A 26,326-nucleotide genomic window follows, 5' to 3' on the forward strand; every position below is an offset into this window, starting at 1 on the left:
GACGCCTGCTATGATACCCGAGTTATATGTACAGGCCGTAAATCCAGTTAAGAATCACATTGTTAAGGCGCAACTGCATACGGCGCAATGAATATTTCTTTAATCCCTACATATGGGTCGGCCACAGCCAGTTATCGGCCCAACACCAAAGAAAACAAGATGTGGAAATAGAAGGGATCAAGAATGCATGGGAATAGACGCCCAAATTTAAATATTTCCGCGGTCACGAACAACCACCATCCAGCAGCAGGGCACAAATTTAACCACACTCCACACGTGAATGCGGCCGTATGGTTTGTTTACATTCTGCTCTACCTAAACCGCTCAATTGCAATTAACATGCTTATTCTGCTGCAGCGGCTCGATTCGTTGGCGACATATCCTTATGTACGAATCATTGATATCACAAGAACCCGCCTATAACCGTGCAAACCTTGGGAGAGGGTGGTCCTCGTGCTCCCGAGAGTCAGTAAGAGCCGTATAATCACGTCAACGGTATAGAACATCAAAGTGCTTCCATGTTGACTAAGAACGCTGTATATTATTATCCGTATATTATCTCTGAGCGAGCGGAAGCCGTGTATAAGTTGCTTATCGATTATTTTCCGAACGGTCGTAGGGTAAGGGAATTGCTGTCACGCGTGCACGCGTCGGGGATTGACTCACTGAAAAAAAAATCCGCCAGTCTGACTCAATACTTCACTTTTCCTTCAACTGTGATCCACGTACGTATATAATTCTACTGTGCAGTATATCTAGTGCATTATTGCTCTGTTTGGCTGGCGGGTCAACGAGAACTCTGTACGGACTGTCTCTCGAATGCTAACTAGGATTAGATCAACTAAAACAACAAACACTATGTCATCAAAAGGAAAAGTTTGCCTCGCCTACTCTGGTGGCCTCGACACCTCCGTCATTCTCGCATGGCTCCTTGAGCAGGGATATGAGGTGATTGCCTTCATGGCTAACATTGGCCAGGGTATGTCAGGAAAATGCGACTGGCTGTTGGACTAGCTATTTGCTAACCAGATTAGAGGAGGATTTCGAGGCTGCCCGTGCTAAGGCACTCAAGATCGGTGCTAGCAAGTACGTCTTGGTGGATGTCCGTCGGGAGTTTGTTGAGGAGCTCTGGTATGTCAATTGTCGTTACTTCTAGCTTGCAGAACTAACGCAAAATAGCTTCCCTGCCATCCAGGCTAACGCTATCTACGAGAACGTCTACCTTCTTGGTACCTCTTTGGCACGACCAGTTATTGCTCGAGCTCAGATTAAAGTTGCCCAGGAGGAAGGCTGCTTTGCTGTTACCCATGGCTGTACTGGTAAGGGTAACGACCAGGTCCGCTTTGAGCTTTCATTCTACGCTCTCCAGCCTAATATCAAGTGCATCACCCCGTGGCGTCTGCCTGAGTTCTTCAACAGATTCGCCGGCCGCAGTGCTCTTCTTGCCTATGCGGCCGAGAAGGGTATCCCAGTCCAGCAAACTGCTGCCAAGCCATGGAGTACCGACGAAAACTTAGCCCATATCTCCTTCGAGGCTGGTATTCTCGAAGATCCCGATACTACTCCTCCAAAGGACATGTGGAAACTTACTGTCGACCCACAGGATGCGCCCGACAAGCCAGAGGAGTTTACCATCGTATTTGAGAAGGGCCTGCCTGTCAAGTTGATTTACGAAGGTGGCAAAGAGGTCACAGATCCCGTTGATCTCTTCCTGACGGCCAACGCTATTGCCCGTCGTAATGGTGTGGGCCGTATCGACATTGTGGAGAACCGTTTCATTGGTCTCAAGTCCCGCGGCTGCTATGAGACACCTGGTCTCACTCTCCTCCGGTCGGCCCACATTGATCTCGAAGGACTTGTCCTTGATCGTGAAGTCCGTGCTATTCGTGATCAGTTCGTCACCACCACCTTCTCTCGTCAGCTTTACAATGGTATGTACTTCACTCCCGAGTGCGAGTACGTCCGCTCCATGATCCCTCCTTCCCAGAAGAACGTCAACGGTCAGGTGAGATGCTCCGTGTACAAGGGCAACCTCATCATCCTTGGCCGATCGAGCGAGACCGAGAAGTTGTATGACCCCAACGAATCGTCCATGGATGAGATCGGTGAGTTCGAACCAACTGATGCTACCGGCTTCATTGCTGTGCAGGCCATCCGACTTAAAAAGTATGGCCGGGCAAAACATGAGAGAGGCGAGGAGTATTAGTCTTAGATTATCGCATCTTTTCATAAAAATATTGTTTGCCTGGACAATTTAATAGCAGGCGCAAGGTGTACGAGTTGAGGAGTCTACAGTGAATGTGTGATGTACTACTGCTGTGTAATAATATATCTTTCACAATGGGTGCGCTCAAGTAGGTATGCTATTCCACGGATTACCTACATTAACCTGAGTCCAATGTACTCCAGCCAGATACAAAACACCAGTATGCAAATCCAAGAGTATTACATTGCGTATTATATTTCCGTGTTACCTTTCACTGAGCTCCGAATTACCATCAGGTGACGACGAAATGTTCACGTATACAGCCCCAGTCTTGAAGTCAACCCTGAACTTCTCACTCGCTGGGAAAACGCTGAGACTCTTCTTGAAATGCGTATCGTACACTCGCAATGCAGGGACACGCTGCCAGCCAGACGTGACGGCCAGAGGAAGCAGTCCAAAGTCAAGCCTACGAGAGCTATACGGCAAGACTCTGACACCAACCTGCTTTGCTCCTTCATACGCAAAGTTCGCATTTTGTAAGGGCACCTTCTCACGTACTGGCGCATTGTCGTGGTCATCAAAATCCTTTGAATGTGACTGCTGTCGCAACTGGTGCCGTATCGGATAGGAAAGCGACATGTCGTTATTCAGGTCGAGAGTGACAGAGAAGGTGAGGAGATGGCTCGTCGCATTTTCAATAAAATACATCAAATGAACGTTCTCCGAAGACGTCGACTGGACATCCATGAGTACTCTAGGTTCAAGCAGCGGAAACGTGAGCTTAAGGGTCGGCATGGTGAAGCTGTTATATTCCTTCTCATCAGAACCGGTGTCCATGTTAGTTCTTCGCCATGATAGAGTGAGTTTCGCATCGGCAGTCGCAATACGTTTCTCCATGGGATCATTATTGGTAACATCAATGATGAAATTATGTTGATAGGCATCTGTACTTGAAGCATCTCGCTGAAAGGCCCTTGGTCCGTCTTCTAGAAGTTTGAAATCGACACCAACAACATTAGAAATATCGAAGTTGTAGTCGTGAATCTCAAGATGTTGTAAATCGACTGCGTCGACTACTGCCGAAAGACACCACCGCTTTGTAATTGGCGGACTGTGCGATTCGAGATTATATACAAAAAACGGACTCGGCCACCGACGTGGATAGATTCGGGGTGTGAGATCATAAGACACCTGGAATGGAAATATCACTGGTATGTCAATTGTATGGTTCTTGACAATGCTGATGTCTGGTTCAGACAGAAGTCGGTAGCTAACTGTAACGTCAACAACCAAGTCGCATGCATCTGTTGGCATACTGATAGAGAACTGGCATTGCGCGCTGGAAGAAGGCGAAACTGTTCCGAGCTCAATAGTGTCTGATGGGGTGCTACCACTAGTCCAGGTCGTAGGAACCTCTAGAGAAGTTAGATGTTAGAACTGGACGAACAATAGTCTATGCAACGAACTGACCGAATTGCCCTTCCACATCCTGAGTCCTAAGTTTGACGGACAGCTGCAAGTCTTCGTCCTCACGACTTGTTATCGTAAGCGGTATTATGAGCTTTTCGCCAATATAAGCAGGCCCTTTCAATCCAGAGACGATATCAACATGCGACTGCTTGGGTATAACCGTAATTGATCGCGGTGACGATGAGGTCAGTCGTTGGGAATACAACTTCCCATCATCTAGGTACTCGTCAGTACGATGTCTCACTCGGACATATGGGTACTTACCCTCAATCCACCATTTGGACAATGCATCCTCGAACGCCTCTGTTTCTAAGTTAACCGCTAATTTAGCTGTGAACGAACTCTCCTCAAATGTTACTATCAATGAGGATGCTGTATAAGTCCCCAACATCTTAAGAGGCTGGGACATCTCAAAGGTTCGAACTTCTCCGGGCTGGAGTACTAAGCACGCTTTGGCGCCACAATATTCGTCGGTCATATCCATTAGCTCTAATTTCTGCGCTCGGGACCCAGAGACGGAGTCATCATGTGTTATTAAAATTGGTTTCAAGCCTCCCGTGAAGTTTAGTTGCACAGATGACATTTTGACCGCGCCCACAACTGGCGAATGCTGCGACCGTAAGGTTAGCTGTCCGATTACGGAGGTCGCTAAGTGAGCTTCAGCTGCCATGAAAGCAAAATGTGCCTCAACTTTATTGCAATCAGATTACATTCTAGCAATTTGAACACTCTTCCACTTACCAAAACACACAATACTGTCTGAATCCAGGGTATACTCTGGCTTTCCACCTGTACACTCAGATCCATCCAGAAAGTCAGAAATTTTAGCTAGACCAGAATTCCATGGAGCAAATTCTATTATGAACGTCAGTCTACGATTGGCAGCCACACAGAGTCCAGAGAGTCAGCATGCGTACCTCTAGACAAGCTCTCAAATTGTAATTTAACCAGCTCCAATGTGTTTCCGCTCTTTCTAGCTGCAACGATTGCTTCCGATATCATCGAACCCAATATAGTGTACCACTTTTCTCGCCGGTATTCACTTTCCGAAAGATGGAAATACTTTAATGCATCCACATAATTTTCGTTCTGGAAGTGTATATGTGCGATCTCGTGAGCAATGTATGCTTGCATTCTTGTCTGTGAACCGTCGCCCTTACTGAATCGCGCATATGCTGTTTCCAACAGGCTTAATACTAGTCCTGCGTGATCAAAATTCTGTTCTTGCTCCGGTGGCGGAACAAGATACAATTCAAGATGCTGCGGTAGTGAATCTCCGGTTCGCCGACATCGTTCCATAGTCAATCTGGCTGCACACAGATATTGGAAACCGGAATGGTGCAAGACATTGGCGGAGGGAAAGTCTGGACCAACAATCGCACTATTCACTCCCGTAAACGGCACAGACTTAGGCGAGATGTCTTCTGGTGCTAAGTCTAATAGTTGAGCAAGTAGCCAGTACTGTTGAGCTTTCCATGCGAAGTAGCTGTACATATCCTTCGTCGAAAACCTTTTCTCAACGAGAGCCGATACACTTTCAATGTGCACATTGAAGACTTTCTGGGCCATGACGGGCTGATTTTGATACAGATTGCATTTCAGAATCTGGATGCGAGTTAGTCGCAGTAAATAACACGCGTAACCATGGAGAACTAACCTTGAACGCCATAGTGTCCAAAATCATCCTGGCTTCGTTCCATCGTGGGCTATCGATTGCTATGGAGTCAAAGTATTCCAGCAACGATTCGTAGGCGATGCCGTACAATTTAATAGCGACATCGTTCTCTTGCCTAAATTCAGCAAATACTGCTTGCTTAAACTCGTATCTGATATTCCATCCCGCGGCGCTCAGATGCTGGCTACTAGGCAAAGGTGGAGATTGTGATCCTCCATTTCGACCGCGTTTCCGTCGGGCGTGCTTCAAAAGTGTGGAGTAGAAATCTAATGCAATTGGATATAGCGCCTGTTTTAGACTATTGCTCATCTATCAGTATGTTGCGAAAAGACTATAGAGACGGAGAGTATTATGACATACTCTTTTGCAAAAATTTGGATTTCTAGAGGCGAGCACGGCGGTAGGAAAAGCAAACCAGATTTCGCATCTAGACTGGTATTTTTCCGTAGATAGCTGATGCGATCATTTAAGTCGATACTTTGTAATATGCTCCTTCGGCTCACCACTACTGCCACAAATTTCACATTGCGCTCGGAAAACTGCTTCTTCAAATCACTCAGTTCTTTGATCAAATCGTTGTCGTGACTGACCTTGCTCTGAGTGTCGTCTGATTCCATGAATATTTCGCGAAAATACACAAATACAGCTGGCAGTGCGTTTCGATATTTCCTTAACCAGAACTGAGATATTATGCCATCCGGAAACAAAGGAGATTCTGGAGAGAGCGGTGATAGAGGGGAATGTGAGCTTGGCGACTTGTGTCCGGAGGACGAAAATGAAGAGACTGACACCGGCGACAACGGGGACGATTTTTTAGCTGGCAATTGGTAATCCTTCAGTCAGGATCCTGTTAGCATTGAGGTCGAACTAGACTATTACTTGGACTAACATACGTTTCCCACGGCAAGGACTCTAAACACCGGAGCATGGGCCTTGCGCTCCGCCTTGACCGCGCTTTCCTCCCAGACTCCTCCTTCGGCACCCTCCGTGAATGCTTTAAACAACTCCGGTCCATTTGGAAAAGAAGTGTCGACATTTGGCGAACCAAGAGGTGAGTCAAGATTGGAAGTATTCCATGCTGATTGTGACGTTTTGCTAGGAGAGGTCGTGAGGCCGCTGACTAGCATCAACGGCAGGTTATGGCACAGATATTCAGGCGGATATACATCCATGACAAAAGCTAACAGCTGTAATGTCTACTCATATTAACATTCATTATGTTTATAAAATTGAAATGAAGAGAATCTCACCTAGAGCGGATCATTTAAGGATGACATCCACAAGGAGAGTGTGCACACGGAGGCTGAGGATATTAAAGACTGCTTAAAATTTGCAAGAGCAGTTCAGCATCCCAGTCGATTGAAACTAGATTGTCGTATTTGCTTTATTCTACACAATTGTAAATGAATCGTGACAGGCATGCGTGTCCACGGGTGCATATAGTAACCTCCAGCTGCATATTCAGAAATGCCGGGTAAGTGCGGTTCTGTTTCGCGACAAAAATAAGGTTTGTACCTCTGATCGCCCGAATCGGCGGCGGGTGTGCTTTTCACCACACACAACGAGCAGACGTGATCGCAGCAAAAGCACAGTATTCTGTCGCTTTTCGTTTACACAGTCGTTTACACAGTCGGCTACGATTGGCTTAAATTAGAGGAAGGAATTTGTCTTGGCTTTCGGTTGTCCGTTAATTAAAATGGTGGACCAGCACGTTGCGGACGAGATCCTGTAAGTAGCAAAGCAACTATGAGTCAGGTCGAGAGGTTAGGACATCCGCTAAAAATTCACAGGCGGTTTAAGGCTGCGCTCGCACGCCCAGAAGATGGTAAGTTTGCGGACAGATCATATTTCTACTGTCACTGGCCTTCGTGTTGGGGGTTTCTAAAGACCTCTGGTAATGGTTTCACTAGCATCGGACTCAGATTCTTCAATTGGAGCAGCGGGCTCCAATCGAGGGCGAAAGTTAAAAAGAAAATCCAGATTCGTTCAAGAAGGGAGGCTCGGAGTCTCATATAAGTCTGCGTCAAGACCCGAGGTGAGTTGTCCTGCCCGTTGGGGCGGTCTTATCTCCAGCTGCGATGGTGGGCATAGTCTTAAGACAACACATTTTCTGACAATTGACTGCAGACTATTGAATATGCGAGTAAACGACGGGCTGTAGTTAGCTTGAAAAGGTCGTATAGAGAATTGGATCTCAGTGACGACGAATATGCGGATGATGAGGACCGAGAAGACGGGGGCAATTGTGACGAAGATGACCCCTACGCAGGTATTGACTTGGAAGGTAACTGATGGCAAGCGCTTTTAGGTTGTGGATAGTACTAATGTCTTGACAGCGATTTTGTCACCAATTGGACATCCATCGGAGTTGCCTACCCATCCAGGTATTTCAAGAGCTTACACTCGTACGACACTCTCAACTCTTGCGCGGAGAGCTCTGGACCTCATTTGCACGGAACAAAAGCAATTAACGCAGATTAACCGGCTTTTAGCTGCCTTTTTGGGTGACGACCCAACCTATATTAGGGATCACAACCTTCATCTTCCGGAACTGTACGATCACGACGGCGAGACCCCGCTTGCAGAAGAGCCACATATGTCAGAACCCAACGCTGCTAGTAAGGAAAAGAGCAATGGTATTCATAAGAGCAAGTGGAATGGCACAATTGATGGAGTGAAGACAGAAGTTGACGAATCCGAAGATACTGACGCCCTTCCGAACGCTACGGCCATCAACGGCAAGTCCAAATCCAGACCTGAGCCTGAGGAGACCAGTCTAGAAGAAAATGGGGATGACGACGAGACTAATAGAGCGATAACTCGTCGTGTCACGCGGATTCAAGCCACGAATGAGCTGGAACCTTTCTTTGCGTTGCCCAAGCTGGAGGTGGATCGTGACTTTGGCTTCCCTCCTGAAGTTGCTCAAGAGACTCGGCAGCTTGCACAGATGGCCGCTCAGCGAGGAGAAGAATTTGTGAGGTCTCTGTATAAAATTAGATCTGGTCTTTTACGAGCCGACAGATTTAGGGCCAAAGTCTACAAATGGTGCCGTGAAGTTGGTGGCGATATCAGTGATGACGAGGAACCTGCTAAGGCTGTCTAGAACGTGGGACGTTGCTAGAGACTGACTATCTTCAATTAGTATGTGGTAATGGTATATGTGAGGTGCTAAGTTTGTATTTATATCTCAAGGCGGATCAATGGTATTCTGGTTTGTTCATATTATGGTACCGGTGTATATGGTGTCAAAAGCGTGAAGGTTGTTGTCGTCTACTCTACTGTGCAACTATTTGTCATATGTATTTATATCTTATAATCTTGGATTATCGCAGTGCAGTTTCTGTAAATATGAATAAAATCTTTTGGAGTTGCCATCATGGTTCAGTTGCAACCTGGTCATCTGGTAAACAATTCTCAAATGCTCATGGGGTATCATTTTGGCTATAAGCCGGGTAAGTGGGTAACGCGAGTCGAGCGACAAAAGTAAACAAACCACCACAACAGTGAACAGGTGGAGGTGAGGCGCCCCCTTCGCTGCCGCGCCGTCCTTCGCACATCCAAGTTTTTCACAAATTGCAGCGTCCACAGCTCAGAAAGCACCACTCCGAGCTTATCAGTACCGCTGAATCCAGCATTCGACAGTTCTATATTTGATATTTGATTGCTTTCTTGATATTATAGCTATTAAATTGTTTCTCGTTCATCACCATGAGGGAAATTGTAAGACGCGTCTAATTTGTGTTTTCCTCCCGAGCTACCGCGACAACTCTTTTTCGTCGCCGCCTTTTACAGCTTGCACTACTGTGGCTCCTGCTATTTTGGAGGATATAAAATTAACAGTCTTGCCATAGATTCATCTGTCAGCCGGTCAGTGTGGTAATCAAATTGTAAGTTTTGTGTCATATATGAGACAGATTGATACGTTTTGTCCGTCTTGGCCTTTACTCTCAGGATTTTGCTTCTAACTGCGATTTAGGGCGCTGCATTTTGGTAAATACAATTGAGTTTCGTGGCGGACTGCAGTGAAACAGGTTTAACAAGACTGGTGTGCAGGCAATCTATCAGCGCTGAGCATGGCATTGACGGCTCTGGAGCGTAGGTGAACCTTTGAAATGTACGATGGTCATGTCTGAACTTTTGATTTAGCTATCACGGAACCAGTGATCTCCAGCTCGAGCGCTTGAACGTTTATTTCAACGAGGTCTGGCCTATCGTTATAGCAACTGGGTTACGGCTAACAGTAGTAGGCTACAGGTGGAAAGTATGTTCCTCGTGCAGTCCTAGTCGATTTGGAACCTGGTACAATGGATGCCGTTCGCAGTGGACCTTTCGGCAACCTATTCAGACCTGACAATTTTGTGTTCGGCCAGTCCGGCGCTGGAAACAATTGGGCAAAAGGTCACTACACTGAGGGCGCTGAACTTGTTGACTCCGTTCTCGATGTTGTTCGCAGAGAAGCTGAAGGCTGTGATTGCCTTCAGGGTTTCCAGATCACTCACTCTCTTGGTGGTGGTACTGGTGCTGGCATGGGCACTCTCTTGATCTCCAAGATCCGCGAGGAATTTCCAGATCGTATGATGGCCACGTTTTCTGTTGTCCCATCGCCAAAGGTTTCCGACACAGTATGTCGCACCTCGTATTTCATCGTCAAGGGAAATAATTCATAACTATTCTTCATAGATCATTGAGCCCTACAACGCCACTCTCTCCGTACACCAGCTTGTAGAGAACTCAGATGAGACTTTCTGTATCGATAATGAAGTAAGAATAGCACTCGCGCCGTGAATACCCAACTAATAATGGCCCTAGGCATTATATGATATTTGCTCTCGAACTTTGAAGCTTACCGAGCCATCTTACGGTGATCTCAACCACTTGGTGTCCGCGGTTATGTCGGGCATCACCACGTCTCTTCGATTCCCAGGCGAGCTTAACAGTACGTTAAGTCGTTCTTATCGCTCAATATACCATCCTGACTCTACTATAGGTGATCTCCGGAAGTTGGCTGTTAACCTGGTTCCCTTCCCACGTCTTCACTTTTTCATGGTCGGCTTCGCTCCATTGACTTCTGCTGTAAGTATACTTGGTTCATACGTTAATCATTTAACTGGAACGGAAATTTAATGTCAAACAGGGTTCATACTCTTTCCGCGCCCTTACAGTCCCAGAGCTTACGCAGCAAATGTTCGATGCGAAGAATATGATGGCCGGGGCAGATCCCCGTCATGGCCGATACCTCACCGTTGGTGCTTTCTTCAGAGGAAAGGTTTCAATCAAGGAGGTTGAAGACCAGATGAGAAGTGTCCAGACTAAGAACGCTGCTTACTGTAAGAATATATTTGACATTACCGATGAGTGTTACTAATGATTTTATAGTCGTCGAGTGGATCCCCAACAACGTCCAGACGGCTCTCTGCGCTATACCTCCAAAGGGCTTAAAGATGTCTGCTACCTTTATTGGCAACTCGACTTCCATCCAGGAGCTCTTCAAGCGTATTGGCGACCAGTTCTCTGCTATGTTCCGCCGGAAAGCCTTCATTCATTGGTACACCGGCGAGGGTATGGATGAGATGGAATTTACTGAAGCGGAGTCGAATATGAACGATCTTGTTAGCGAGTACCAGCAGTACCAGGAGGCAACTGTTTCTGATGAGGAGATCGATTACGACGAAGAGATGGCATTGGAGGAAGCGCAGTAGATTGATTTATAGTTTTACCCCGGGTCAAATAATGAGTAGTGCGTTTATCTATTAGTATATCATTGAATCTCTGTCCTATTTCGCTTGTTAGTCATTTTGTTATATTTTAAATAGTATCGTCACTTGGTTTAAGATATATCCCGATGTACCGGTTGTATCATTAAATGTAATAATAATAATGTTTCAATCACTGTCGGAATTGATTTGCTAATGACTTCGACGCTGCACGGACGCAGACCGCTGCGTGCGTCCGCTTCGCATATTAGTACTCAGAATTTCGGTATAGAATGTTTTGTTGTACCAATTGGCGAAGACGGTGGTTACAAGCTCAATCGGTAAATGTATTTACACGTTTCGACGTAATCGCGAGCTTATTCACTTGTACAAGACACAAGCACCTCAAATCCTGACACTACGTCGATATAATTTTTTATGAAAATATTAAGATGACAATACTGCTTGAGAACAAATTGACTGACCGGCAAGCACAACTACTTCTTTGCTGCTTGTTGACGTAAAATCTCTAGCTGCAGCCTTTGAGACTCTACTTCCAATGACTCTAACTTAAAGTGCTCAAGTTCGATACTCACCATCATATTTTGCGCTTCTATGCGTTTTACCTCGGCATACCCTCGTAAGGCGTCAGAGCGCGCCTTCTTCTCCTCACGATCTTGTTCCATTGTCAAGGTGAGCAATTAATTGATAAATCCAAAGACATCTCTCAGTGCCAATCCTTCCACACATCTTAACTCGTCCCGCACACACTTGACTCAGCCAGTACTAAGGCAACATATTTCTGCAAATGCTACATCGTATACGTCTTCTTGAACGCCCATGTCTAATAAATAATAGATGGTCACTAATGCTTTGCAACCGTAACTAATGACTTGTGTATGGAAGGTTGAATGATTTTCAATGCTCTCCCATAAGGGGGACAACTGGTTGGTGTAACGAGCTGGACTGGACTGGACTGGAACTGGACTAGACTGGACTGGACAAGATATTTTCCCGACGGGCACAGACAGAAAGAAGTCCTTGTATTCTTGTACAATAAGAATATATCTTGTCCAGTCCAGTCTAGTCCAGTTCCAATCCAGTCCAGTCCAGCGTCGTTACAGGTGGTTATAAACACCCTCCCAATCGTCACTACACAAAAGGATTATTTTGTGCCCAAATGGAATGCGTGTATTGCATACATTACAACGCCGCGATATAGGCATTTGTTAGGCACCCGAAAAATGAGTGCAACCAACCTGTCAGTATGAAAACTCGGCCGTCTTCGATGCAACAGCCATGACGTAAGGTCACAAGACCGTCAACATTTTAGTTGGCATCACGACACCCTCAATTTTCAACTGTGTCAACTGTGATAAGTTCCGGTTCCATGGTGGTGAGGTAGTAGTAGCCGTCGGTAGGCTCATGGAGAACAAGATGCTGAGAAGTGGCGGAAACGCTTGCTGAAAGTGCGCGCCACGATATCGCGAACGAGCGAGGAGAATTTGAAGATATGGGCACTGGACTGACGAGCGGGAGAAGGCGAGACGGAAGAGTGTCGACAGAGGAGCTCATTAATTGAGCGAGTTCCATGGTGGTAAGATAGTAATGGCCGTCAAGCGACTCATGGAGCATGAGATGCTGTGCGTCAGTAGAGAAAGCCTGCTGAAGCGCGAGCAACCTGGTCTCTCGAGACCACATCCGAACCTGTCTGCAAAATGACCGTCCCAGGGCGGTCCTCGGAAGGCGGAGCCTCGGTCGTGAGGATATTGTGGAGTCGTGCGGACCAAGGACCGCGTTGTTAGCGCCCCACCTTCCCCAGTAGGGCGCGCGCCGCTGGCGCGGCAGAAGAGCTCAATATCGGAAAATTGAGCGGCAGAGAAGTTGGGAATTTTTTTTTGTTGTTGTTTTTTGGAAAGCGCTCTTTCTATTGACTTATCTATACATAATGCACCCAGCCCAAAACTGAGCGAGAAACTCAAGGGTTGGGGTTTCAGCGACAGATGAATGTCATTCGTTCCAATTCTTTGTTCTAATGTTTCTAGCTTGATTAGTGTAGCGGTATCATACATCCTTCCCAAGGATGTGACAGGGGTTCGACTCCCCTATCAAGCATCGAATTTATTTTTATTTGTTAATAATCTGAAGTAAGTTAGTTAAGTTAACCTAGTTGTAAAATGAATTGGTTTGTTCATAATCTGAAGTTGCTAAGGAAGGAAATTCCGGCGCCAGTGTAATGATACAGGGTGGAGTTCTTTTGGGCTACCCATCAATATAATTTAGTCTGCATGTGTAGTTAAGTTAGTCTTAGGGCTCGACCTTGGGGCTTGCGTCTGTATTATTGTGCTTGGAAATGTCTTCTGTGATATAATATGGTTTTAACGCTTGCGAAGCTTACTTAGAAGTAGAGCAGAGCAGTCCAACAGCTCGAACGGATCCCGGCTCATTTTATCTTAAGCGAATCTCGGAGCAGATGATAGACATTTCCATAGTGCAGCACGCCACATGTTAGGTAAGGATGACTGGCCCACAGCCAACCCCCAACGATTCGCAACAAACCGATGCTGCATCTAAGTTACATTTCGGAGAGGAATTGTAAGTCACACCTTAATAGGCGGCCAAATCAAGTTTACCACGGCATCTACTTGCCAAATTTATATTAAAGCCCCGGATCATGCAAGCCTATAATTGAAGTAAACACAAGTTACGTTAACTGTATTATATTTAATAAAATTTAAGACTAGATGATTCAGTCAAATCATCTCGTGTGCCTGCAGCGATTGCCATTGTTTGAAGCAATGCACCGGTTTATTCATACTTGAAATTAACGGCGTTTGCTTCGACATTGTGCAGCAATAGGAACGTTATGCACTCGCTTAATAGAACCCGTAGTGACATTGATCAAGCAGGGTCCGTATATAGGTGTTAGCCAAGAGCTCCGCTTGCTCATCATATATAGCCATAATCCATTGCCTAGGTACCTTACACGGCTTGCCAATTCTGTCCGTTTAGACGTCGCGTAGGCATGTTGAAAATACCGTCAGCAAGGTTTGTCCGTGTAGAAAGCTAGCGGAGGCCAGCAGAGCAAAAGCCGCACGCGGGAAAAACCCCTTGTAAATTAGAGCACAACTCTCTCCGTCAAATCATCAGGTTTCTACTTGAGAAATCACAGGATCACTACATAACGACCAATTATACACGTATATAAGCTGACTAGGAGCCAGGTATCACTATGCCAGACCAATTAGAAGCCACCAATAGAGTCATAGCGCTAGGAACAGAAACCGCAGCAGGCACCACGGAGAAAGATGAAAGCGCTGTCGATGACAATGGCAAATCGATACCGTCATCTGCTTCAGCATCGACCGACACTAAAGTGAATGCACCAGTGACAGTGCTAGAAGTGGTGGAGAAGCCACGATCGCTCACCGGATCTAAAAGAAGGGATAATCATGGAGCACCCGGAAAAGAGGCAGACTTTTCAACGACAGCAGATTCAAGCAACAAGGATGCATTGTTATCTGCATCTCCGGCAGATGCTAAAGTTGCTGCAACACCTTCATCTGTATCCGAGCGACCTCCAGAGCCTAAGTCTCCCCCACGATCGCCGCCACGAAAGCTGAAGCGCCCTTCCGCCGCCGCTCGCCGGACACATGAGGTTCGTGACCAAGAAGTTGCCAAACGGCGCCAGATGGAAGTACATGAATCCCAGCGCGTGCAGACAGAGCTCTCACGAAGGTCAACTGACTCTGTTGTTCGGCAACACTACAACGCCCGACCCGATCAGGGCGTTGCTCAGCGGCAGTACTCACCTATCATTAAATTGAAGTCATTCAACAACTTTATAAAGTCTGTCCTCATAAAAAGATTTGCAAATAGAGACGATGTTGTGTTAGATATGGGTTGTGGCAAAGGAGGTGACTTGTTAAAGTGGGATATTGCTGGAATTCGCGGCTATATCGGCATTGATGTGGCCGATGTCAGCATAAATCAAGCCAGCGATAGGTATAAGAATATGAGACGGAGAAGGTTTTGGGCAGAATTCTTTACTGGTGATGCCTTTGGGGTACGTTTGGCTTTGGTCACTATTCTTTCTACCGGACTAAACTAAACAACTTAGATGCCGCTTTCAGCTCACCTACCTAGAGATATGCACGAGGCCGTATTTCCTGTGGACATCGTGACCATGCAGTTCTGCATGCACTACGCCTTCGAGAACGAGCAAAAGGCACGTCAAATGCTTGAGAATGTTTCTAAGTCGCTTCGAAGAGGAGGCAAATTTATAGGCACTATTCCATCGTCCGATGCTATAATCGACCATATCTCCAATTTACCTCCTGGAAAGAAAGAGTGGGGTAATTCTGTATACAGTGTGAGGTTTTATAATGAACCTCCTAGAAATGGTATTTTCCGGTCTCCTTTCGGGCAGCGATATTCTTTCTTCCTCGAGGACGCTGTCGAGGACGTCCCTGAATACGTGGTGCCTTTCGAAATATTCCGAGCGTAAGTGACTAAGAGAAGGCTAGGGCGTTAAAGAGACTAATGAAATGCTAGCATGGCGGAGGATTACAAATTGGAGTTGATATATCGTAAAGGATTCCATGAAGTATTTGAAGATGAGACCAGCGAACATCCGGAGTTGTTCGATATATGTCGCCGTATGGGAGTCACCAAACGGGATGGAAGTTATGGAATTGAAGGAGATCAGCGAGAAGCGGCAGGTAGGTTGAGCGAATCCGCACAATTTTTTATCACGGTGTACTAATATTTTAGGGTTTTATTTGGCGTTTGCCTTCGAAAAATTAGCGGGCTAGTCGGATCATACACTCTATATAATAGAGACGTCATTGTTTGTGTTACTATTTGTATATCGGAAGTCAACTATTGAGGAAGTTAACAAACCGGCGAGCGTGTGACATTCGAGGACTGATCTTCAATACGAGGTTATTGTGCGAGTGCTGCAGTTGACATTGCCTGTTCATATTAAGGTTATTGGGATAGCACCTGGGCGGTCCCTAATGTTGCCGTTGTTTGCTCGCTTTGTTTTCATCCGCACGAGGCCCGACCAGCTCTGCTCGTTTCGGGCCTGGTTTGAAGGTCGCGCTGCTTGGTGGTTCGTGGCTGGGTGGCTTAATATGACTTCCTTTGGTGTTCGGGTCGTCGTCCTTCCGCTTGTTTCTAGGGCTGTTCACGATACGATATCGCCAACTTGGCGATAAAGCGGAAGTATAAAATCCCGAAATTAACTTAAAGCTGTAGAGAATTTTGCCACTTTCCTGCCAGTTAGATCATTATCCATATCTTTATTCTCTCCCATGGCTGACGAACGCTTTAGCAGTTCACAGACGAACGTAGAGCTTAGTAGCCTTCCCCGCAGCTCCCGTCGTGAACTTGACTATTACTGGCTTAATGATGGTAGTGACGAGGAAGCGGAGTCTCAAGATCGACTTCTTAGAAGTCCTCGATTGACCGCGCAATCAACAGTTGATAACTCTATCGATGATGTCGCAAGCAATGTCTTTCCTGAAGAATCAGCTTCTCAATTATTAGCAAACACGTCAGGCGCTGATACCGTCTCCAGTATCTGCAGAAAGTCGCGACCGAGACCTGCTACAGATTGGATTTGGGGATACTTTAGTGTCACAGCGGTACCCCATAAGCAATTTGTCAATAGGAGACCTAAGAAAGTGGAACAGGAGAAAGAGATTCGCTGTCAGCAGGCTGGATGCGCCTGGAAGACTTTCAATTCTGTGAGGGGAACATCAACTAGTAATATGGAGCTTCATCTACAAAAGCACGGCATTACAAATGTATTACGGTTTCACCTCCCGGACAGAGAACAATTGTTGCCGCTTGGAAGCACAGCGATGAGCTCTCGCATCAAGCGCGACTTGAAAGGAATCTACTCCGATGGACGGTGACAGAGTTGCAGCCTTTTACCGCTATAGAAAGACCGGCATTTCGCTCAATCTTTGAAGATCTCCCTGGAGTTACACTACCATTTGGATCGCGACACACTCTTCGACGTCGGATCGAGTCTGATTTTGCGGAGCATCGCTTAAAACTGAAAGAGGAGTTAGCTGCTACCTGCAGTACAATTGCACTTTCCCTAGATGCATGGACCAGCAAGAACTCTATTGCAATTCTCGTCATAGGGCACTGGCTAAATCAAGACTTTGAATACCAAGAACGCCTTCTTGAGTTCAAGGAGATTGAAGGTGCGCACAGTGGAGAGAATACGGCAGAGATGATAGAGAATCTTCTGATAGAGCTCAATCTTGAGCACAAGCTCTTAACGATTACTGCCGACAATGCGAGCAATAATGAGACCTTAGTTTCAGAACTCTATTTTAATCTTTCAACTAAAGCGGGTAGAGCAGATGGCGTCGTTTTAGGCAACAGCACCATACGATTTCAAGGTCTTGATAGTTATATCCGCTGTCTGGCACATATTCTAAACCTTATTGTTAAGGAAATACTCTCTGCTCTGAAATCAGGCGACAGCAAGAGTGCAAATGAGGCATGTGATCAACTTCGAGATGGTAAAGGGATTGGAGCACACACTGCGATGGCTCGACTTCGAATCCTTGCTCTTTGGATAGCAAGAACGCCTCAACGAAAGCAGAGCTGGAAGAATGTGTGTAGAATTAATGACTTGCCTGATAAGTTTATAGCATATGATGTTGATAACAGGTGGAACTCAACTTATCAAATGCTGGATGATGGTCTTGCGTCAAAGAGGCAGATTGTCAGGACCCTAGTGGTGGCGGTCACTATACTATGCGCAGTGGGCCATAATCAATTCTAAGATTGATCATCGTGGTCTTTTGGCCAAGTTGGTACCGTCCCAGCGCGAGGCCCTAAGATTCGTAGGAACTCACCCACTAGATCCTTACACAGATCGAGGAGTATATTCTGTTACAGAATCAGATTCCTCCCTTCTCATCTGAAGACTGGCAGCATTTGCAGCAAGTACATAAAGTGCTTACAAAGTTTAACGAGTTCACATTGCTTGTGTCAAGTGGTACACCACAAATCAGCGTCACGCTGAGCATCTATTATGAGCTCTCAGATCTTCTGGTGGATGCCGCTGAATGTAAGGAAGAATTTTCGGGCCTGAAGCCAGATATAGCGGCTGCCGTTGCAGCAGTGTTGGTCAAGTACCTGTCATGAAGCTCTGACTTCTGAGCCGCATCATCATCGCGAGCCGCACTGGCCCGGACAAGGGGCCAAAGTATCGGCGTCCTGTCGTCGAGAGTTCCGACCTAGAGTCATGAGGCGACTCATGATCGGTCATGGGCTCTTGTCTAAGCAGGTGATGTCGGGTTGAGAGTCAGAAGACAACATCTGACTTCTGACGGCCCGAACGGGAGTGGTACAAGGCCTCGAAGGCCATACAGCATGTACATAGTTAAACCTTGTTGTAGCGGAGTCAGGGATATAAATTGACGGCTCCGCTCCTTGTTGTATGCTTCAAGAAATCGGATCTTGTTTTTCCCCGCCCCATCAAGTTCTAGTCCAAGTCTTGCTGTCTCCGTGCTCAGTCGCCGTAACAGTACCAGAAGTACTATACTTTTATGGACGAGTCGGACACGTACTACGCAGCAGTAATGCTAGATCCATGAGTTAAAGGTGGGTTATTACGGAAAGAGCTTGGCGACGATGGGGAGTCAATTGTGAATGCTATAAAGGAAAGACTTCACAATGACTATCCCTCTCAACTAGAGCCGGAGCCACTTTGAACCTATTGCTGTCACTGGACTAGCCACGAAAGAAAAGGGTTGGCTGTGCTCCTGGTGGAAGGCACATCAAGGAGAGTTTTCTCAGATGGCGTTAGCTGCGCGCGATTACCTTGCAATTCCTGCATCAGAAGTTGCAGTTGAAAGAGTGTTTGACAAAGGACGAGATATGTTGGGTCTCAGGAGGCACTCAATGAGCGCAGAAACGATGAGAATACTAATGTTGATGAGAGATGGATATGCCTCTGGAGATAAGTGGTAGACGAGGGCAGGGTTCTTGAGTTCGTCATGTTGTATTGTTAACAAAGAAACACAGAGATCAAAGAAGGATCTATCGAATATGATCAATATAACTCATAAATATCTATGCTTGGGGCTTTAGCGTGCACGTAATTGAGTAATTACAGAGTCAGTCTTTCTATCTCTGGTCGTTTCTTTCCCATGACGCGGATCACGTGCAAATTAGGCGATACGATACGATATTCATCATCAATATCGTATATCGTATATTACATAATTTGATATCTTCGCGATATTATCAAATTCCTGGCGATATCGTATCGCCGGAGATACGATATGGCGATATCGCCCAGTAGGCGATATCGTGACCAGCCCTATTTGTTTCTTTGGCTTTGTGGTATTTTCTATTTTCTTTGTCTTGTGGATTTCGGCCGTTATGTACATATTGTCATGAGTTAATATAAATGCGCCTTGTACGAGCCAATAAAATAAGTTGAGGGGGAAAAGGTAAAGTTCACCCCTGAACCTTAAAGAAGTGCCGCTCTAGGCTGGCTGCCACAATCGCCGATTCGTTACAGCGGGAGGAACGGGCCGAATAACAAATGGATATGCCCAGCGAGAGTCAAGTAGTAGGTTATCATGTTCTCGTCATAAAGCCTGTATCGTATTGCCAAATATTGTCCGGAAATATTTAGTGAGTTCTAGAGTCAGTGGCCGTGATGCTGGCCCGTGGGAAACTCAAATTGGTCCTCCCACCAGCAATATTTTTGATCGCGTCGAGGATTTGTATCGCATTCCCTGAAATCCAGAAACTAATCTGTCCTAGGGTTCGCGTAGCGACAATGTGTTTGGCATTGAAATATCACAGCTGCCTTCGTATGATTGTAGGTCAGTGAGAGATGACGTCAATCTAGACATTTGTTCGAGTCTCTCGAGCAGTTTAAACTAGCACATATCCAGACAAGCTTTAATAATCGTGTACCGAAATATGCGCGAACGATGATGACGCGGCGTAGGGCACAAGACTAATTACAGCTTGTCCTTAGCGCAATTGTAATTACTGCTATGGAGCGAGAATTGCAGGTCCACACTACGGGACCTCCTGTCTTGACACCCAGCTTGGCTAAATTACCGAGAACGATGAGTCCGTAGCCGCCGTATCTATGGATGTCTGTGGACCGTGGGTTGTAAGACTCGAGCCGCCAATCGTTTTCGAGACATTCGCGGCGCATGTCGGAAGAGTTTCATACGTTTCGCGAACACATATGAGGCAGTCACAGAGGACTATTATGCCACAAAAACAATCGCATGACAGGGTGGCTCTGCACCAAATAAACTCTGAATCTTTTGTCGAAAAAAGTTGAATTCTAGTTACGGCGGACGCGCTTAGTTTGTTTTTGGTCTCAAATAAGAATAAAGCACTGAAGTCGGTTATCGACTATCGCGCATTGACCGTCGACGACCTCAACCCGTTACGACTGATTGGCATTCTGGACCGCACCCCTGAGGCATTTTCTCCGCGACTGATTCATTCCGTACATTCCATTTTCCCTCCATATATAAATCCTATATACAAGACTGTGTTTCTTACGAATGCATTCCAAAACCCGACTGCAAATGCACGTATTTCTTGTTGACAATTGATGAGCTAATCTATAGCTCCAATCCCTCCCGGACAGCCACGTCCTGAATCCACTTCTTCACCTTATCGTCCGGGCATACTTTCAAAAACGTGTTTCCGTCAGGATCAAGTTTCTCCGTGTCGGCACCAGCGCGTACGAGGACTAGCGCAGCATCTCCATGTCCTTCAGCAGCTGCATGGAACAATGGCGTCCATCCCGACCGATCGACGGTATTCAGCGGCGACTTGTTCTTAATCAACAAATTAATCAGGGGGATATTGCCGATAGCCGCCGCGCGATGTAAAGGCACTTGATTTTGCCGGTCCCTGATTCGCACGGCGCCAGGGAATTTCTCGATTAGTCGGACAGCGACGTCATATCGGACACGGGAAACTGCATAGTGCAGCGGAGTTTGGCCCGCCGAAGTTTGTCGTGAAAGATCGGGGTCGTACGGTAGTAGCATGTCGAGGATCGGGAGCGAGCCTACGGACGCTGCGATGTGGGAGACGGTCCAGCCTAATTATTGCACACGTGTGAGATTCAGCGCAATTACATCTTCGGGCCATTTAGTAGAACTTACCGGCCTCGTCAGTGTCGTCAATATCAAGCCGCTTCAACTGTCCATCAGACCCGGCCGCAGCCGTCAGTAGCGACTGCACGATGTCGGCATTACCGGCGCTAACGGCCCAGAACAGCGGCGTGCGACCGTCGTCATCTCGCTTCGAGATCAGGGGTGGATCGGACCGGATGATGGAGCGGACCGCGAGCTCGCGGCCCTCACGAGCCGCCGTGTGCAGTGGGAACGCGTCGACGGGCTCTTCGTCTGCCATGGAGCGTTAGGTAGGGTATCACTAGTACGATGCCGGATAAGATTACGAGAGCCTGCGGGGAGCAAAAATCTATGAGTTGGTGTAGCGCGGCTTAGGTCACGTGCCTCGAGAGGCAGCATTGAAGCTTACGGGGTTAACTCGAGCCAACAATCACTCCACTCGGTTCGGGCTCTCAGTCAGGATTAAAGCGAGGCTAGGATTAATCGGTTGCATCAAATCGTTAGTCAATAATCTGTGGATATTCCAATGCTCTGGCGTGAGGTATCCAGCGTAAAAACGGTTTGTACGGCTTATATTCGCGATACTTTTACCCTACTCCACTGCCCTAGCAACACACAGTGAATAGAATAACTAACGCCCGGTTCGCTGTACCCACGTGCATAGAAGCAATTGGACAAAGCTCCAGCACCATACAACTCCATAACCCAGGGCGGCGCCGAAACTGCAGCGTAAGCCATTGTTGCGCACATTCTCATTGGCTGGCCCGATCAACAGCTGAGGTTAGGCAGATCTGCGGCGGGCATGCAGGCGCAAATACAATACAGTCAAACCTCGTAAAGCCAATGTAATCTGGGCATCAATTTTAAATTGATCGTAATACCGAAGTACCAAACTTGTTTTAGGAAGGCAATTATAACGAACTGATTTTTCACCAATTTTAGAATTACGGCACCAGATTTTATCGCCATGTCGTGTATCGAGTATCGATATAGCGAGGTTTGACTGTAATTTTTCAGTGGCATTTTTGATATTATCCCTAATAATAATGCCGCTCTGGAGCTCTGATTGCGCTCGTATGGAGATGGACAAGCTACAACAGGACCGGTCTGCTGAAATGCCGATAACGAGAATGCCAAAGCTCCGCGACACTCAGAAACCCTTAAGATTGCTCAGGGCTGCAAATTCCTGAGACAGCCTACTGGAGCTAAGCAAATAGTATGGTCCGGCTATTCCTTCACATCGTTTTGATATCTGTCATCTGTCACACTCGTACTCGTAACCCGTTTCGCACGAATCAGTCGGTGGGTGCCCAAACGTGATCCCAGACCGTCAAGATTCCATACTTCATTCTGTCCACCTTTTGCAGCATTCTGCACTGAACTTTCTCTCCTCGGATTTTATGGTCTAAGCGGATCAATACCCGAACGAGGTTTACTCCGTGCTCGGTGGACTAGCTTGTGGCTGGTGCGGCTGTGCATTACGTATTGTGTAGTATGTGGCCCGAGAGCTGTGGACGAGATAAGCGCACCGCAACAGTCTAGACCGCGATCGGCTGTGGCTGGGCAACTCCAGCAACCGGCCGCTGGACCAATCAGAGCGCACTCAATTGCTGCTTACGCCCTCCGCACGTGCCAGGGGCGACGAGAGCGTCAGCGCTAATAAGTTAACTGTGCACTAAGCCCAAATCAGGGTGACACAGTGTGTTTGTTTTGAGCCCAAACCGTACTAGCGTGCGGGCGGTCCAGAATGTTGCCTGGTGTAATCTGCGATCGGGGCATGGATAAAGTCCTTCGGCCTGCCCACCGTTGTTCTGCTCAGTCTCGACCCATCCGTGCATAATACTCACCCACATTATTCTTTCGCGCGTGATATAGAATTAGAAAATCACTTTCTCGTGTTGCCTTTGCGCCGATTAATACTCCTTTCTCGCCTGTCCCGTGTTCTCGTCGCTCATATTTGACATTTCTCAACAATGGCTACCGTCATTCGATGTCTGCTTGGCTACAAGCCCAACGGCAAACAACAACTCAACGCTCGACAACAACCCGCTATGGAGATTGGCTCTTCTCGTGAAAGTGAAAGCGGTCTTCCAATCTATGAGGAGGAGCGTCGACCCCTTCTAGACCAGCACGAGTCGTTTGATTGTCAGTCGTCCGGCTCCGACACGATTACTGCGTCTAGCAGTTCTTCGGCATCTACTGGCCGATCGCATTGGTTTTCGCCTCGAGTAATTTCTGATGCTGTTATTGGCTTGTCCGATGGTCTTACCGTTCCATTCGCTCTCACTGCTGGTTTGAGCAGTTTGGGTGACACCAAGGTTGTCATCACTGGTGGCATTGCGGAACTCGTCAGCGGCGCTATTTCTATGGGCTTGGGTGGCTACTTGGGGGCTAAGAGTGAAAGGTACCTTGATACACGTCATTTTGCCAGCAATTTGCGTTACTGACTTTCTGCAGTGATTGCTACAAGTCTCAGCTTGAGCGTGAGCGTGAGGCTATGCAAACCAACCGGTCATCTTCAGAAGAGGCTGTTATGGAGGCTATGAGCGAATATGGCTTAGCTCCGTCCACTGTCTCTGCAATCCTTGGTGACCTTGAGAAGAGCCCGGACGAGATGGTTAATTTTATTATGAAGTTCGGTCGCGGTATGGAAGAGCCTCCTATTGGCCGTGAGTTCGTTTCAGCCGCTACCATTGGCTCCGCCTACTTCCTTGGTGGTTTTGTTCCTCTATTCCCGTACTTATTTGTACACACTGTTCAGGATGGTTTGGTTCTCAGCTCTATTATCATGGTCATCACTCTCTTCATCTTCGGCATTGCTAAGACTATCTTCACTGGCAACAACGACAGAATGCAGGCCGTTTGGGGTGGTGTGCAAATGGTATTAACAGGAGCTGTCGCAGCAGGGGCTGCTTTCCTTATGGTCCGGTTAATCGATAGCGCCTAATCAATCAATTATCAGGCTCGATTTGTTCATGGCGAGAGGGTGTGCCGCCAGTCATTTCCGTTGTCACGTTTAGTTTTTTGGTCTCTATTCATACAGCATATCATAGCGGGTATCGGTTTTCAATTAATTGTTTAATGAAGAATTTGGGATTGTGGATTTCTATGCGGTGGGGGGTTACATAGAATATGATTAAAAATGAGCTGGGTCTATTATATATCCACCATGAGGACGTGGGTTCTTTGTGTTACTATGGGTTGGTTTTTTACTTTTCGGGATGCTTTTTCTTTGTTACTGGGGTCTTGTTTGCTATCATATCATTGTTGCGCATGGTTTGTATATTGTAAGTGTACGCTTGTCATCATTTTGCTCAATCACGTCAATCAGTGTTACATTTCCTTTCATTGTACATACTTTTGCTAAGTGTATGGCATTAATTTTAGAACTGGAATTATATTGCGTGAAGACTAGTCCATTCACTTGATACGACGACAGAGCCGAAGCGGCACAGAAGAAATCAGTAGGAAATGCGGTGGCTGCGCTAGCGAGGCCAAAACGAGACCATGGAATGAAGGCTTAGCCAAGCTAGGTGCGGCTTTCAGGTCAGCTTATCAGTGGGCGGCACAGGTCCTGCTGCTTGAGTCACTGGCTCTGATTGGTCGGCTGAGCTTGGTGTGGTTTGGCGCCTTGTATGGCCAAGCGGAATACGCAAAAACGAGTCAACTCCAGATTTTTACGGCCATGCCACTATTATTGCTGCGTATCAGCGTCGGTTAGCGCAGTCCTTTAACGGCTTATCTGATATTGTGCTGCGGTCTGTTGTTGGCACTAAATGTGGAAGGCTCGATCGGCCCCGGTCTGACTCCAGGCCTGCAAGTCGCGTTATTGTTACAAGCTCTGCCTGGATCGTCTTCCCGCTGCACCATCACGCAACGCTGCAGGTGACCTATCATATAATCGCTTAGCGAAAGCAGGATGTTTTGATGACTACTGGAACCACCAGTCGCGACTCGCGACCCAGGCTAGCCCGCGCGTCACCTGCCATTTCCTGACCTCTATCCAGTCTAAGACATCTTCTCGCCATTCGCAACATCGTGATGACTCAAACCGAGTGTGCGTACGCGCAGTCTAGACCAAGTCGCGCTTCCGTGCTTAGTAGGCCATTGTAACAAATTGTAGAGCCGCATCGCGATCTTTAGATAGCGAAGCCTCACCCTTCGGGTTGGGGTGGCAGTGGGTGAACCCTGTCTATTGTACGACATAATAGTCTCCGTCAAGCTTGAATCATTCAGCACTACTATCATAGAGGGGCAAAAGGTCGGCGCAAAAATACAATGGTGAACTTGATAGAAACAGGACAAAATCAAACTGAATATCCGACCAGTAGCGCTACAGTTTGCCGTCAAATGGACTTGTGAGCTGATGAATATGTAATTCTGTGTCTAGTTAGAAGCGACAGAGCAATATCACAAGTTCTGTTAGTTAGGTTGACGCTTGTGGCGTTACTGTTATTTCATGGGTGACGTTCTAACAGTATAGAAAAATAATATTATTGCCGATAACTAAAAGTTAATAAATATAAGAATTAAGAAAGAGCCGTCCCGAATCCACCAGGCGCACGGCTTGATGTCATACTGGAGTCCCTCGGCTGTCGACTCACTAGAGATATAGACAAACGTTCTCGAAAAACCTTGCATGGTCGAACGTAGTCTGCAAGTCTTCGAATTTGTCACTCGTGCTACAATTTAGAATCCTGTGATTTAATGCAAGTACTCATGGGGTTAGGGTACTTGTTTGTAAGGGGCGACGAGACATTCAGACTATACGACATAGGGCCGGCCCGGCCGCCTTCATTGTACACGTACGGAGGAATTGCAAGCATCTCTCCTGTTAGGAAGGTCATGACCGCCATTTTTGCAGTGCGGCATTTCTAGGAACCGGCAAGATGGTGAATAAAAATGGATTCCAATCTGGAGTCAGCCTTTGACCTTAGTCTCAACTCTCGGCACTAAAATTGCACGCCCTCTGGCGTCTATTTGTCGATTTATGGCAGACGAATCAAGCACCGACTTCTTGCCGCGAAAAAAAATTACAATGGGCACCGAGATGGCAGAGAGGGATACTCCATGACCGGACATATTAGACAAGTTAAGCCTACCGGTGTACGACGGCATTGAGATCTGTGAA

At 46.8% G+C, this 26,326-nt stretch overlaps 8 protein-coding genes and 1 non-coding gene across 9 annotated transcripts; 6 read left to right on the top strand and 3 right to left on the bottom strand.

Annotated features, from left to right (window-relative positions):
• The first annotated feature begins 683 nt into the window (after window positions 1-683).
• Window positions 684-2,345, top strand: POJ06DRAFT_256848 (argininosuccinate synthase). Its single transcript, XM_056188074.1, has 3 exons — window positions 684-979; window positions 1,035-1,131; window positions 1,180-2,345. The coding sequence occupies exons 1-3, from the start codon at window positions 820-822 to the stop codon at window positions 2,204-2,206; spliced, it is 1,284 nt and encodes a 427-aa protein (XP_056042843.1). The 5' UTR covers window positions 684-819; the 3' UTR covers window positions 2,207-2,345.
• Window positions 2,346-6,777, bottom strand: POJ06DRAFT_256852 (Gryzun, putative trafficking through golgi-domain-containing protein). Its single transcript, XM_056188075.1, has 9 exons — window positions 6,602-6,777; window positions 6,245-6,547; window positions 5,712-6,184; window positions 5,334-5,649; window positions 4,594-5,281; window positions 4,418-4,531; window positions 3,941-4,366; window positions 3,677-3,892; window positions 2,346-3,621 (listed from the first exon to the last, which is right to left on the bottom strand). Exons 2-9 carry the CDS (start codon window positions 6,521-6,523, stop codon window positions 2,471-2,473), a joined length of 3,663 nt encoding a protein of 1,220 aa, XP_056042844.1. The 5' UTR covers window positions 6,524-6,547; window positions 6,602-6,777; the 3' UTR covers window positions 2,346-2,470.
• A 129-nt stretch (window positions 6,778-6,906) lies between these two features.
• On the top strand, window positions 6,907-8,728 carry POJ06DRAFT_256853 (RXT2-like protein). The gene is made up of 5 exons (XM_056188076.1): window positions 6,907-7,079; window positions 7,142-7,176; window positions 7,262-7,386; window positions 7,479-7,635; window positions 7,688-8,728. The coding sequence occupies exons 1-5, from the start codon at window positions 7,048-7,050 to the stop codon at window positions 8,452-8,454; spliced, it is 1,116 nt and encodes a 371-aa protein (XP_056042845.1). The 5' UTR covers window positions 6,907-7,047; the 3' UTR covers window positions 8,455-8,728.
• Window positions 8,729-8,735: 7 nt separating this feature from the next.
• On the top strand, window positions 8,736-11,548 carry POJ06DRAFT_256860 (Tubulin/FtsZ, GTPase domain-containing protein). The gene is made up of 11 exons (XM_056188077.1): window positions 8,736-9,071; window positions 9,203-9,238; window positions 9,328-9,341; window positions 9,405-9,446; window positions 9,498-9,552; window positions 9,599-9,973; window positions 10,032-10,112; window positions 10,161-10,287; window positions 10,339-10,424; window positions 10,486-10,678; window positions 10,728-11,548. Exons 1-11 carry the CDS (start codon window positions 9,060-9,062, stop codon window positions 11,048-11,050), a joined length of 1,344 nt encoding a protein of 447 aa, XP_056042846.1. The 5' UTR covers window positions 8,736-9,059; the 3' UTR covers window positions 11,051-11,548.
• POJ06DRAFT_269454 (uncharacterized protein) lies at window positions 11,542-11,730 on the bottom strand (the record flags this gene model as incomplete). The annotated part of the gene is made up of 1 exon (XM_056189373.1): window positions 11,542-11,730. The coding sequence occupies one exon, from the start codon at window positions 11,728-11,730 to the stop codon at window positions 11,542-11,544; it is 189 nt and encodes a 62-aa protein (XP_056042847.1).
• A 1,358-nt stretch (window positions 11,731-13,088) lies between these two features.
• Window positions 13,089-13,159, top strand: POJ06DRAFT_t59. The gene has a single exon. It is a non-coding gene; the product is annotated as a tRNA-Gly (tRNA).
• A 1,022-nt stretch (window positions 13,160-14,181) lies between these two features.
• POJ06DRAFT_134387 (mRNA capping enzyme-domain-containing protein) lies at window positions 14,182-16,109 on the top strand. Its single transcript, XM_056184423.1, has 4 exons — window positions 14,182-15,110; window positions 15,165-15,547; window positions 15,599-15,765; window positions 15,818-16,109. The coding sequence occupies exons 1-4, from the start codon at window positions 14,277-14,279 to the stop codon at window positions 15,856-15,858; spliced, it is 1,425 nt and encodes a 474-aa protein (XP_056042848.1). The 5' UTR covers window positions 14,182-14,276; the 3' UTR covers window positions 15,859-16,109.
• A 4,356-nt stretch (window positions 16,110-20,465) lies between these two features.
• POJ06DRAFT_134427 (ankyrin repeat-containing domain protein) lies at window positions 20,466-21,264 on the bottom strand. Its single transcript, XM_056184424.1, has 2 exons — window positions 21,226-21,264; window positions 20,466-21,177 (listed from the first exon to the last, which is right to left on the bottom strand). Exon 2 carries the CDS (start codon window positions 21,106-21,108, stop codon window positions 20,677-20,679), a length of 432 nt encoding a protein of 143 aa, XP_056042849.1. The 5' UTR covers window positions 21,109-21,177; window positions 21,226-21,264; the 3' UTR covers window positions 20,466-20,676.
• Window positions 21,265-22,960: 1,696 nt separating this feature from the next.
• On the top strand, window positions 22,961-24,606 carry POJ06DRAFT_256874 (VIT family-domain-containing protein). The gene is made up of 2 exons (XM_056188078.1): window positions 22,961-23,599; window positions 23,653-24,606. Exons 1-2 carry the CDS (start codon window positions 23,169-23,171, stop codon window positions 24,140-24,142), a joined length of 921 nt encoding a protein of 306 aa, XP_056042850.1. The 5' UTR covers window positions 22,961-23,168; the 3' UTR covers window positions 24,143-24,606.
• The last annotated feature ends 1,720 nt before the right edge of the window (window positions 24,607-26,326 follow it).

Source organism: Lipomyces tetrasporus, assembly GCF_029532465.1.
Source record: "Lipomyces tetrasporus strain NRRL Y-64009 chromosome Unknown POJ06scaffold_7, whole genome shotgun sequence".
Lineage (NCBI taxonomy): Eukaryota > Fungi > Ascomycota > Lipomycetes > Lipomycetales > Lipomycetaceae > Lipomyces > Lipomyces tetrasporus.

Excerpts from the sequence above, each read along its gene's own strand:
- POJ06DRAFT_256848 (XM_056188074.1), top strand. The coding sequence starts at position 820 with ATGCTAACTAGGATTAGATCAACTAAAACAACAAACACTATGTCATCA. Across the intron at positions 980-1,034 it reads CATGGCTAACATTGGCCAGG|AGGAGGATTTCGAGGCTGCC; the intron begins GTATGTCAGGAA and ends TAACCAGATTAG. Across the intron at positions 1,132-1,179 it reads GAGTTTGTTGAGGAGCTCTG|CTTCCCTGCCATCCAGGCTA; the intron begins GTATGTCAATTG and ends AACGCAAAATAG.
- POJ06DRAFT_256852 (XM_056188075.1), bottom strand. The coding sequence starts at position 6,523 with ATGGATGTATATCCGCCTGAATATCTGTGCCATAACCTGCCGTTGATG. Across the intron at positions 5,282-5,333 it reads TGGACACTATGGCGTTCAAG|ATTCTGAAATGCAATCTGTA; the intron begins GTTAGTTCTCCA and ends ACTCGCATCCAG. Across the intron at positions 4,367-4,417 it reads AGACAGTATTGTGTGTTTTG|TTGAGGCACATTTTGCTTTC; the intron begins GTAAGTGGAAGA and ends ATTGCAATAAAG.
- POJ06DRAFT_256853 (XM_056188076.1), top strand. The coding sequence starts at position 7,048 with ATGGTGGACCAGCACGTTGCGGACGAGATCCT. Across the intron at positions 7,177-7,261 it reads GCTCGCACGCCCAGAAGATG|CATCGGACTCAGATTCTTCA; the intron begins GTAAGTTTGCGG and ends TGGTTTCACTAG. Across the intron at positions 7,636-7,687 it reads CGCAGGTATTGACTTGGAAG|CGATTTTGTCACCAATTGGA; the intron begins GTAACTGATGGC and ends ATGTCTTGACAG.
- POJ06DRAFT_256860 (XM_056188077.1), top strand. Across the intron at positions 9,447-9,497 it reads GGCATTGACGGCTCTGGAGC|CTATCACGGAACCAGTGATC; the intron begins GTAGGTGAACCT and ends CTTTTGATTTAG. Across the intron at positions 10,425-10,485 it reads TCGCTCCATTGACTTCTGCT|GGTTCATACTCTTTCCGCGC; the intron begins GTAAGTATACTT and ends AATGTCAAACAG.
- POJ06DRAFT_134387 (XM_056184423.1), top strand. The coding sequence starts at position 14,277 with ATGCCAGACCAATTAGAAGCCACCAATAGAGTCATAGCGCTAGGAACA. Across the intron at positions 15,111-15,164 it reads TTACTGGTGATGCCTTTGGG|ATGCCGCTTTCAGCTCACCT; the intron begins GTACGTTTGGCT and ends TAAACAACTTAG. Across the intron at positions 15,548-15,598 it reads CCTTTCGAAATATTCCGAGC|CATGGCGGAGGATTACAAAT; the intron begins GTAAGTGACTAA and ends ATGAAATGCTAG.
- POJ06DRAFT_134427 (XM_056184424.1), bottom strand. The coding sequence starts at position 21,108 with ATGCTACTACCGTACGACCCCGATCTTTCACGACAAACTTCGGCGGGC.
- POJ06DRAFT_256874 (XM_056188078.1), top strand. The coding sequence starts at position 23,169 with ATGGCTACCGTCATTCGATGTCTGCTTGGCTACAAGCCCAACGGCAAA. Across the intron at positions 23,600-23,652 it reads TTGGGGGCTAAGAGTGAAAG|TGATTGCTACAAGTCTCAGC; the intron begins GTACCTTGATAC and ends GACTTTCTGCAG.